This window comes from Aythya marila (genome assembly GCF_965140915.1).
Source record: "Aythya marila genome assembly, chromosome: 4".
NCBI classification, from domain to species: domain Eukaryota; kingdom Metazoa; phylum Chordata; class Aves; order Anseriformes; family Anatidae; genus Aythya; species Aythya marila.
In genome coordinates this window covers 36,064,232-36,076,897 of record NC_139045.1, presented here as the reverse complement: position 1 = coordinate 36,076,897, position 12,666 = coordinate 36,064,232, and the positions used below count along the sequence as shown (strand labels likewise).

Here is a 12,666-nt window from a genome sequence, read left to right as displayed (position 1 = left end):
CAACAAGGCCTCTGTAGTCATTCAGAACAAAAGTGTTTATTTCCTTCCAGAAAAATCTCAAAAACTACAGGGGGTAGGGGTGAAAGGCATGCTATGAACAGAAAGAAAAAATTGTTTTCTCAAAATAGTGTTATTTTTTATTCAGGAAATAATTCCAGTAGTCTCGCAAAACAGAAAAGAATTACCATATTTTTGAATGATTTGTGAACAACCAAAAGAAAAGTAATTCAAAACCAAGAAATAGTTAGTTCTGCAGACCTTTCTTGTTCTCTTTTACAAGTAAGAATTTCTACAGGAGAAAAAGATCAGCTTTCTTTTCTGCACATTTTTCACTGATGCTGTCTTATTCAACTGGCATGTAGACACTGCAATACATTACAGTCCTTGACCACAGGACCCTGACAAATATTACCCAAACAACCAACCAGTGCACATCAGAATATAAGACAAAACTATCTTCATCTGAAAAAAACAAGCACAGTACATACCGCTTCCTCTGGAATTTGGACGGACTGTCCATCCTATATAAATTGCGTGCTTTTCTGGCACAACCTGGCCAATGACAAATGCTACACTAAGGATACATGGAGCATGCCACTTTTATCCTGTCTATGGTTAAATGCAACTTAGGTTTCAAGAAAAGCTCAGAACAAACCTCTAAGGTAGTTCTAGTAGCTGTTTTCAGCTAGCAGATGGTACTCAGTACTAGAAAAGCAGCAAAATCAAGGGAACATGCAATTAAAACAGGCACACCCACCTTCTCAAATCTTTTGGCTGCTGCATAACTACAGACTACGTTAATTGTGAAAGCTTGTTGGAATGTATGAAAAAATTTTAGAAGAGTACTTCTGAATATCTCAGAAATACAACAATTAAATTATTATTTATGATTTTTTACATGTTTTATTACTGCTGAATACTTGAATACTCCAGCATATAATTAGAATTAAGTAGGTTGACTGTTAAGTGCTCCAAGAGAGGGGAGGCAACTTTCATACCTGTATGCTTCCCAAGCTCTGCAAGAGTATCCTGATACATGCTCAGCATCTGATCACAGTGTGCAATAACACTTTTACGCATATTGTCCCAGTGAGGAGCAAGTTCTCCCAAGTCTTTAAGTTCCTGATTCCTGTACCAAAAGGCAAAAAGAGATGGCATTAATTCATTAATCCATTAACATTCACATTCAACCAAATTAATCCAATTAATCCCAAAATAGTTCGTTATAAAACATCAAAAGCACTTCCCAATTGAATTAAAATCTTGGGTCTGTTCTCATGGCAATTGTGAAGTTTGGTGATATCAGCTCTGTTTTTCAACTTTGCAATAAAGAATGCCAAATGAGCGAATAATGCAGTAATTTGCGTTCAGAATTCATCTGGTACAAACGCAAGCTGAAATATTGTTTTTCCCTTGGAGGCAAGGCAGCTTCCAGGCTCAAAGAGCTCTGTTCACAGTAAGCAACATCTTGTGAGGAAATGTTAAGCACCATTGTAAAGTATACGAAGTTCAATCCTTCTCCAGTGACTGCAGCATAGCTGTTCTATAAACTCTACTCTTTGGATACTGTCTTATACATCATTATATTTGGATGCTGTCTTACACATCAATACATATTTCTACAAATGTCAGTTTATCCAACACGCTACCAGACATAACCAGTCCACCCCCCCCCCCCCCCCCCCCCCCCCATACACATCCTTTTGTGCTATATGCACAACAAAACACAAATTAAAACAGAAAGCCACCATTTCCCTAAAACTTAATCTTCAGCCTTACATCTGTGTTCATCAGGTCAAAACAGCAGTGTTATGGTAACCAAACATGTCACTGAAAATCCGAAAGGAAATCCTTTAGCAAATTATCAGTTTTCCTGTATGCTCTTTTGAGAGCTGACCTGAAAGAAATAGAGATCCCTAGTTTCCTGCACAAACAAGCATGGTTACCATGTTTCTGGCTTTCTGTTTTTTTTTCCTCACTTGAAAAGTAAATCCAACCCCAGATCCACTTTGGGTGTTCTGCTTTTAAAGAAGCTGAAATATCTCAAGCCTTCAGAGGCTTGGAATTATTTGGGAGAAAACTTATATAAACCGACCGACTAGTTTTCCTAATGTTCCTCAAAGCATCAAGCAGACTATTTCACTGCAATTCTTGGAAGTCTCAGAAAAGAATTCCAGAGAGCAGGTCCTTGATATATGCAAATTACTGAAGAGGAAGAGGGGCAGAGGGGTGGGAAAAGAGGAGGGGGGGAAAGAGGAGAAAAAATAAAAAGGTGAGAAGAACACCAGTGAGACTGCTGCCCAGGAACATAGCTATACTTAAAGCAACAGTTTGGACCACTAGCCAAAGATTCTCAAAATTATTTCTTAAAGAAAAAAAAAAACACACACACACCAATACATAGCTTTCCCCATCACTGTTGGCTTTGCACTACAGTGAACAGTACTAGAAAAAGCTATAGAGGCATAATTCTGCTTCTAACTAAGGCAACAAGCAAAATAAAAAGCAAATTCAGGCATTTTGCTTGGTTTACATGTCTTTGAAAGTACCAAAATGGAAACAAACACTACAATACATTAACTTGTTTGGAGTTTACTAATGACATATGATCAGTTTTTCATCTCATTTGACCTAAAAGAACAGAAGCAGATGACATGGTTTAATCTTCCTCCATCGATATACCATTGATATAAACCGGCAATGGTGTAGCATAAGAATAATCAGCACTAGGAGGTCAGCCCCACCATTTTCCATCATCATTTTCCTTATAAAACTTCATTAGCTTAAAATGGGACACTTCATTGAGTAAAAATCTCATGGCTTCCAACTAAGAAACACCCCTCAAGATTTGTCAGAGCATAGAATTCTATTTGTTTGTAATGAAGGTAATTTGGCCCTTAATATTTCAAATGTGATCTTCAATAATTTTAGAAACAATGCTTGTTCCTGACTCAATCTAAACTTGTATTTTCCTCCTATACAGCAGTACACTACCCTGCAGAGACTGAAGAAATACTATACAGTGAGAGCTGGATGCATCAATGCATAACATTCAGAGCCCTCTATTCCATGGAAAACCCAGTGCTGGGGCTCTGCTCTCCTGTCTCCATCTAAGTCTGCCCCTGGAGCTGCTGGTCCCATACTTATGCCAAGCAACAGCAGCAGCAAAAACCCCTTATCTCAGACTAAAATATCACTTGTGTACCGAAACTAGTTTAACTGGCTGACTTCAGTTACACCGAAAGCAATGGGAAGGGCAAGCTGAAATCCCACCACATTAACTTTAATGTGTTTTCAAGGAATGAAAAATCCTGCTCTTATCACTGTCGACAAGGCTTGCATTTATTTCATCTCAGAAACACACATCACTGAAGTCAAAATACAGCCGCCAGTATCTCACAAAAAATGCATCTCATCTGCAATGTTTTATTAAAACTTGCCATTTTAAACTAATCTAGAAAAAAATCAAAAATACCAGATAATGATTATATGGCATGTATACTATCCCTCCAAAAACAGCCCTCTTGCACACTTTTTATTTTTATTTTTCCCAAATGCAATAATCAATCCAAGCCATTTTGGATTTGGATACTATTTGTGTGTTGTGAATTCTTACTGTTTGTCACACTGCTGCTGGTGACTCAGTGCAACTCTGTTCTGAAACGTGGCTGAAAACAGAATTATCTTTTCGGTAACTAGGTTTCACCAAGAATATTTCATAGTACCAGGCTTTATTAGCATTACTGGTAATACCCCCTCCCCATAAATAAACAGAATGTATAAACACAGTATTTTGTAATAACCCATAACATTCTATCTAAAAAGAAAAGTGTTTTAATAATGTTGCTGTACTTTATACCCGAACTTATTTCGCTGAAAAACTTGACAATACATTTCAAACAGTAAATACGTGTAACTGTGCAATAAATGGAAATCAGTATTTTTATATTGGTTCTCCTTAAGGGCAAATTGGTTACTGATTCACCTGTTCAATTCAAGCATGGAATTTCAAATAATTTGTCAACAGAGCAGTAAGATCAGTGCAAACTCAGTATTGTAAAACAGAGCTATTTGTCATGATCTTCCCCCATTCCAAATCCCCTCTGAAGGTCTTTCCCAGGTAATTGCACTCACCACCATGCCACATCTTGTGCTTAGCATCAACTTTAGCCCTTCTTACACAATCAAATCCAAGATTTGTTTCCTACATCTTGCTGCTTAGCTCCACAAACCACCTCCAAGACAGTCTTTTCTATCAGTGCCTAATGGAAAATATCAGCCAGGACAGTCTCAACTTCCATTGTCTCCTGCCTTAAGTACTTTAATATCTTCCTCTGAGACCTTGGCACAAGCTTGCTCCATTTTGTGTCTAATCAGAGAGAGGATGTAAACCGTCTGTCCCATTCCTCCTCCTCCTCCTCCTCCACAAATGTAAGCTAACTTATTTTTAAGCCTTTCTAGGGCACTTTCTCACATCATTTTTTTTTCCTTTAGTACACAAAGTATACTAAGCTTTCATTAAGCGCTTGCCATTATGGTTGGAAGAAGTTCCACATTTCAAAATTGCAAATCTACCTTTTACTTTTTTTTTTTTTTTTTTTTACTTTTTTTTTTTTTTTTTACTTCAAAACTTTTCTGCCATTATGGCAGAAAAATTAAATACTGGATCCTGACCTGCCGAAAGCACTCTATACTATCACGATCCTTAGTACAAAGATTAATGGTCATTGGTACTAACACAATACAAGTTTAAATAGACAAAAATTTACAAGAGTAAATTATGAGACTCCTCAGGATCCCACAGCACTATTAGAGCTGTCATGAATCTTCATTTCAGGCTCCTGCTTAAAACCAACAACAGCTTATATCTTCCTGATTTACAGAGCTACAATTCATGGACACCTGGCTCTTTGGGGAACTTGAGCTTTACCCAACCTTCCCCTGCTGATGGAAAGTATGGCTGTGTGGCAAGCTGCTGATACACAACATGGTTTGGCAAAATCGGTCCTTAGGTAAAAACATCTGTTCTCTTTACAAACAACTGCATTGGGGCACCCAGAGATTTGTAAAGACTGCATGACATTTTTAAGACTACAAGCAATTAAATACCATTACCGTCAGAATCATAACTTAAAACTATGCAGGATTTTTGATTCCAAGCAAATGTTCAGTGAAGCCTATTGAACTTGGAAAAAAAATAAATCAATGGAACTTTGCACACCCAAGGCTCAGATTAACATTCTACCTTTTGATTTACCAACTCAGGCTTTGCTTATTGAAGGACGCAGCCGTGAGATTATAGCAAACTACTGCAAGTACCTGAAAGAGGCACAAAGAATTTCTTCTATTATTCACGTTGATAGTTTCTACTTAAACAGTTTGGTTTGTGTCATGCACTCTAATGACCACTGTAACAGAAAAAGTCACTCTTTCTTATCACGCTTCTTATCACTTTCTTATAAGGATACAGGAACAGGATAAAGGTAACAAAGTTTTGAATACTTATCAAACGGGAGCTTTAGAGTAAATATAAACCATAAGCTTTGGGGCATGAATCAATCTCTCATAAGTAATGGAAACTTAAAAGTTTCCTTCTAAGGAAAGGAGCAAAGGAATTAGTTTTCCTAACAAATTTTACTTTAAAATGTACATATTTATGGGCAACCATTACATCTTATTGAAGAATAGAAGCAGATAAAATTACTCTCATTTTTCTTTATAACAAGTTATGGTCCCTGTGATATACAGGCAATAACCCATCAAAACAATGTAACATCCTCTCCAGGAATAAAAAAATCATAGCCTTTTTACTATATTGTTTCTAAAGCGGACAAATAATTACTGAGGAGGATTTAATCCCTTCTGGGGAAACTACCATGAAAATGAATAAAATGATACTTTTTCTTTATTTCCTGATGTTTTTCATTGAGAATCTCTCAAAAACAGAAGCTGTTTTTCCTCTTAGAGAATTTCTAAAAACTGTTGTAGCTTCTGCTAAGACCAACATGCCAGATAACTGAAAATGAGATGGTGCTTATCTATTTCATTCCTCAAACATTAGTCCAAAAAAAATAATTAAAAAAAAAGTAGATATACACACACAAAAAACATCTTAATATTTTAAAACTTGTTTTCTCCATGTATATAGGGAGAATAAACCGGGATTTGCAGAGTCTTGAGAATATTTTGAACTGTCCGTGACAGCTGGAGTCTTAAAGTTCATTTTGCATCTCTATCCACCCCAGTTTTTCTTATTCAAAAGCATAGGCAACACAACAGCTAAATTAAACCCATTCCTTTCTTTCTGCCTTGAAACTCTTTCCCTTCCTGGGATATTTTATTACCTGTGTTTATTTTAAAAACTCAAATCTTCAAATAGCATAAGCATTTGAAGCTAGGTGTATTATTTATTTTAAAAGCAAAGAATAATTTTCTTGAATCGCATGATTGCAGAGTCTCAAATTCAGTAATATTCAGTATGGCACCTATAGAATTTATATTTTACACCTAAATTCTATTTTTAGTAATTATCAATTGTGAATGGTTTTGTTTGTTTGTTTTTATTATATATTTATTTATTTTACATTTTCCTGCTGTATCAGGATATAGTAGAATCAGCTTGGGTCAAATAAAGACAATCGTTTTGCTTATATCGTAGAGCCGAAACAACATTTTACTCTGACAGTTTTTATTTATCACTTCACTTCTTTCAGCTTGGAATCATATATGTGTTAAAATGAATCATATAATTAATTGCATGATTACTCAGGCATCTAAACACTTCTGTGGGTGTTTTTTTCCCCCAACTTATTAATCAGTGTCTCATTCAAAATTAACTGTGCTGTCTTTATGACATCAGTAACAATAAAATTGTACAGGGCCTTTTTTTTTTAAAAAATCATGTTTACACCTTAATGTCTCTGAATTTATACTCTGCATCAAGTGACATGAAAAGACAAAATTACACCAAACTTAGTGCTATTAGAAGCACAGGTTACTGTTAAGTACAAAGTCTAGTTAACCACATAGAAGTTAAGATTTCTTTCAGTGAAGACAGAATTTGTATTCAAATAATTACAGCCTTGAAAACAAGATTATTTTTACTTTGGTTTTGTATTGTTCTGTTCTTCACCACATTGGAGACTCAACAAGACTTACCTCAACAAGTTAGATCATTTGCTTGGTATTGAATTCTTTGATTCCAGGGCATGCTGTGCACAAACAACTAGAAATTTTACCAACCAATCTCCAAGAAGCATTAACATTTTATAACTTTCAGCACTGCTGAATAATAATAATGTTACCTATAGGTAACTACCACAGAACAAATGAGGAAGTATTCCTCCATTCCAACGTGCTACAGCTTTAAACACCCAGTGTAGAAAGTAGAGCCCAGCAAATTTGACTTCATTAAGTCTGATGAAAATTCCGCTGAGACTTAAACAGTTGCCATCTTTTCCAAATTTAGTTATGAATAGTGAAATCAAGAGTACAAAGAATTATATAGTATTCACACATGAAAATAACTTCTATTCATTTATAAATGCATGGTAATAAATTGAATCATGTTGCAGGTAGGCAATTGTCCTCAATCTACTCAGAAAAATTTAAGTTACACTTGCATTTGTACATTTATATTCCTATATGCAGCATCTGATGGTCAAAGAGATATTTTGCATCCTTTCTGATGCACAGCAGGGTAAATACCTTCACATGCCTGTAGTTGAACTATGTTCTACTGCTGCTTTTTTTAATTTTTTTTCAAGTATTCAAAAAATTTCTTCCATGAAAAATCATGATAGGTAGTTATCTGAGTTAAGGTTTTAAAAGTCTTCAAGTGGATGCCAGATCATATTAACAGTGTCCATATAAAGGTGGTGAGTTCCAACAGCTTTAAAAGTTACAGTAAGTTTACTTGGTGTAGTTTTTCCACACTACATCCATCAACACAATGTTTTTGCAGTGCCATTGTTCAAAAACAAGTAATTTAAAAACTTATGTGCAAAGGTCCACAAAATCAATGCCCATTGCCAATACAGAGCATTACTGCCTGTGTCTCCATTTCTCAACAGAGGTTTTATATTAAAAGAATGGAGCAAAACATTTATCTTTCAAACAATCTAAGATCTGTCCCCATTCTGGAATGTTGTAAGGAAGAATTCAAAAAACAGATTGTGAAATCTATACTAGACTGACTACAAGATAAATTGGCATGAGAAAAGGCTACTGGGGTTGGGACAGGACAGCCATTGCAGCAGGAAAGTTGGAAGGCGCTTTGTACTCTGAAAAGATGGGTCAAGGGAAGTTGAGCAATTTATCCTTGAAATTTGTTTACAGGCTGTGACCACAGATGCTATCGGCCAAATTCAGCCATAAGTAGGTGAAATTTCCCTTTAACCAAAACTGAATTTGGCCCTAAGGAACTCAAAAAGAGCTTTAGCAACAAATGTGAGAGACATGTATGGCGGGTTCTACTGTGTTTTCCTAATTCTCCTGCTATCACAGAATCATCTAGGTTGGAAGTGACCTCTGAGATCACCTAGTCCAACCTCTGACCTAACACTAACAAGTCCTCTACTAAACCAAATCACTAAGCTCTACATCTAAATGTCTTTTAAATACCTCCAGGGATGGTGACTCAACCACTTCCCTGGGCAACCCATTCCAATGCCCAACAACCCTTTCCATGCTGATCTAGTACAACAAAAACCACATCCACAACTGCAAGCTTAGATTACACAGGCTGGCAAAAATTCTGAATGACTTATAAACTAAGATATAAAAGATAGGTATAAAAAATGTGGACAAGATCAGTGTAGAGAAACAGGGGAAAGGACCCACTGAAAACCCTTGAAGAAGAAACGTTTTTGTTGTAATGAAAAGCAGCAAAGTAGATTATATGGCCCTTGTTAGAACAGTAAAAATGACCACATAACTCATTAAGACTTCCTCCAAAGAGGTTTGAAGGATTTGCATTCTTTAATGCATGAATATCTTTAAAACTTTCCTCCATGCTGAAAAAAAAATATCCTCAGTGGTTACGTACTTCAGAGTATCAAGTCCAAAAATGAAAAAAGTTTGGTTAACAATGAACATTGTAGTTTTATCAAGTGATAAACAATTCTAAGAGCTATGAGAAAAGAGAATTTAAATTACAATTTAAAATACAATACTGAATAGGATTAACATTGCACTTGGATATCTTTTATATGTAATTGCTTCAGACTGTATTGAATCCACAATAGGAATGAAATGAAACAAGCTGAGCATAGTAAGTGGCCTCTGAGACAAAAATATTTATTCACTGGGGAAAAAAAAACATGCAGAGAAGAATACTTCAGAAGGAAAGAACCTCGAGATGGTATACCATAATATTTATAAGAGTTCAAGAACTAGCATAGCAATAACTTCCTTCCATTAATTTACTACTTGATAAATGTAAGGAGGACACATCTTCGTAATTATTTCAGACAGCAGAGCATGTGCAAAGCTGAAGCTTCAACCTACACGCTTGTACACTGATAGGCAAACAGATGCCCTTATTCCTTCCATCTGCTTATATCCTACAAAAAGGTGCCGCTCCCCTTGATCTTACCTCCTCCTTCAGACTGCCCTCCTAATCTTCTACATGGCACTGATATCACACTGGCAGTCAGGAAAACCATGAGCACTTGCCTCAATCTTCAAGCCACTTTTACTTACGTTTCTTCCTCCAAGTTTTTCTTAATTTTTCTTTTTTTTTTTTTTTTAATTTCAGTGAGTATTTAAAGATCATTTAACACAAATAACAAGTAATGGGTGGGGTTTTTTTTTGTTTCTTTTTCTTTCCTTTTAGATGAATGTTATTATTTGAAATAACAACAAGCACTGTTACTTCCATTATGGCTTTGGAGACAATAACACATTAGAAATAAAAGTAGTTAAAGTAATCCCTTAACACTTAAAAGGCATTTACCCATGGGGCAAATGAAAATTTGGGAAGTGGATGAGCTGTGTATTCAGTATAATCTATTTTTATTGCTAACTAAAAAAAAGTACACATCAGTATTTTCATACAAGATTTGGCCCATAAGCACCTAAACATGGTGTTAATGAATAAAATAAAGTATTACAATGATTCACATATGATTTTATAACCCATCATCATCACTATACAGAAGTATGTACCAGTCCACTGACTTTATTAAATGCAAGATTCTGGCCTGACAACTACTGTTGCATTGGCATAAAGAAATCACAGAGAAGCAACAGATGGGGTGAATAAAAATAGATAGGAACTCCTACTGCAGGACCAACCACCACCATAAAGAACCCTTCCAATGTGCTGTGGAACGGGGAATGACTGAAAACACACAGGATGACTTAGGGATCCAGAATTAGCTTACAGTGCTGCTCTTAGGCATTAGACAAGATGACAACTTAGGCAAGATTCACGGGGAAAGAGGCAACATCTTTTAGTACACTATCCAGTATCACTGGAAAAAGCAGATAAGATTTTAGGGAAGCCTTGGACCACTTGAAATACTAGCTTTTGTCCCAGCTGTATCAGCAGAACTTATTCAAAGGCAGATCACAATTTTAGTCCCTACAGTGGGCAAACAAGTTTTAGGCCGCTGGTGATCCTTATCCTCTTTTTGCCCCACGCCATACATACTGTGATAATCCTAAGTCTTTCCTGATTAAAAGGCCCAACATGAGCAAAGATTTCAAAATTATATTATTTTGATACCTTTTTCTCATGTCGAAAATTGTAAATTAGTTAAAAGAAAGTGATTTATATTGTCATTGCTTCTTTATTAACTATGAACATGTTACTTTATATTGCTTGCGTAATATTTACCAATGGTTTAAGTGCTACTAAGGCACAAAGCCAAACATTCTACAATGCAGTTCACACTCTCATCATGTGTTGTTTCTGTATACGATGTTAGCTTTTCAGAAAATGTGTATCGTTAACCAAATGTTGATTCTTGCACATTTCAAGTCATAACTGCATTCTAGCACAGTTCATAGCACAGAACTTAAGAACTCACACTGGAGTCTTATAAAGTTACAAGCAATCAATTCTGTTGTTCAGTTACAGCTGCAAATTCTTAACAGCAAAAGAGCACTATATTTTGCCCATTTCATTGTTTAAATTATTATTTTTTAAGCTCATCACACACTTTTTTCTAAGAAAAATAAAATATAGTATTGACTATTGCTACTTCTTCATCCTTACCTTCTCATATCCTCCTTTATGTGCAGATTGATCAGTTCTTTAGGAACATGGAAAGAGAGAGTAGTCTCAGCCATCTGTTCACGGATCCTCATCCACTTGTTGTCAGAAGTAGGGAATCTATACAACTTACAGATCGGATTTTTTAACACTGCAAAGAAGAAAAATTATATCATTGCTTTCCTGTGGTTATACAACTGAAAATTTTTGACAACAAACTTAATCTAAAAACAATATGCTATTTTCCCCTCCAGCTTGTAGAATTACTTTTAAAACCATTAGAATTCTGTTATGTACATAAATATTTTATTTATTATCACAGCATGCGGAGGACATATTGCTAGTACAATAGGAAATTCACATTTTGCCGTAGCAGGTATTCTGTGAATTTAGCATTTCAGTGTAGTAAGAACATCAATTATGCTCTTTATTCTTACACTTAAGGTACAATTAGTGAAAATGGAATGCAAAACATAAACAATGAACTCGCATACAGTCAATACTACCACATACCATCTGCTAGAATCACTCACATTAATAATAAATTGCACTGGAAAAGTGAAGCATGCCTCACAGTTTAGCTGTATTTGATGCATCTTCTCCATGACATGCACATATAGAAGTCATTAACACAAATAGATGTTGTGCATCCACATTAATGGAAACTCGATCACTGACGCAGTCAAGAAAATGGTACTTCATAGAAATAAGGATAACAATCATGCAAACACATTACACTCTGCTCCCAAAACACTACTGTAATTTGACATGGAAAAAAAAAAAAAAAAAAAAAAACAACTTGAAAGGCTGTCCTTAAAACCCACCATGGTTTTCACCTTAAAGCTCTTAGCATGTTGGCTGTTTCCACTCTGACCTTACAATGATGTTCTGTAATAGAGATAGGAAATTTCTATTCCTTCCCCGCCATTCTTAACTGATGGGATAAAAAGCTATGAAAGGAAAGTTTTGTTTGACTATATCAATAAGCTTTGTGGGGGATCAATTTCTGTCATTAAATATAAACGTGCTGCTTCCTAACACAAAGTGACTTTGGACAGCCATCCAAATCCTCCAACAGTACTTTTCTATCAGACTTCTGAGAAAAAAAAAAAAAAAAGAAAAAAAAAAAGCCTTAGACGAGGGTCCCATTGATCTGCCAGTGAATGGTCTATAACTCAAACAAATATATTTCCCATGTGTGCTGCAAGGAAACTGCTGCTGTCAAAATGACGGCTACTAGTAGAAATTTCAGCTTCTTTTATAACTCACTGCTACTGTTACTGCCTACTCAGGCTGACTTAAATAGAACAAAAAACACAGGCCAAGTTATCAAAGATACACAAATGGTCATGTATATCTAAGTAAGCTTGCTTTTTTAAAAAAACATAATTCATTAAGAAAGGAATGTTGCAAATATTCACACTAAAGTAATTGCTGATTTACTGTTT

General features: G+C 35.5%; 1 protein-coding gene across 3 annotated transcripts in view; it reads right to left on the bottom strand.

The window, feature by feature from the left end:
• INPP4B (inositol polyphosphate-4-phosphatase type II B) overlaps nt 1-12,666 on the bottom strand; it is a 300,152-nt gene that overhangs the window by 96,527 nt on the left and 190,959 nt on the right. For all 3 annotated transcript variants that reach the window (XM_082758698.1, XM_082758699.1, XM_082758700.1), the window contains 2 exons: nt 11,222-11,369; nt 999-1,129 (listed from right to left, as the gene is read on the bottom strand). In XM_082758698.1, the coding sequence (XP_082614824.1) occupies nt 999-1,129; nt 11,222-11,369 (279 nt within the window). The remainder of the gene's footprint in view (nt 1-998; nt 1,130-11,221; nt 11,370-12,666) is intronic.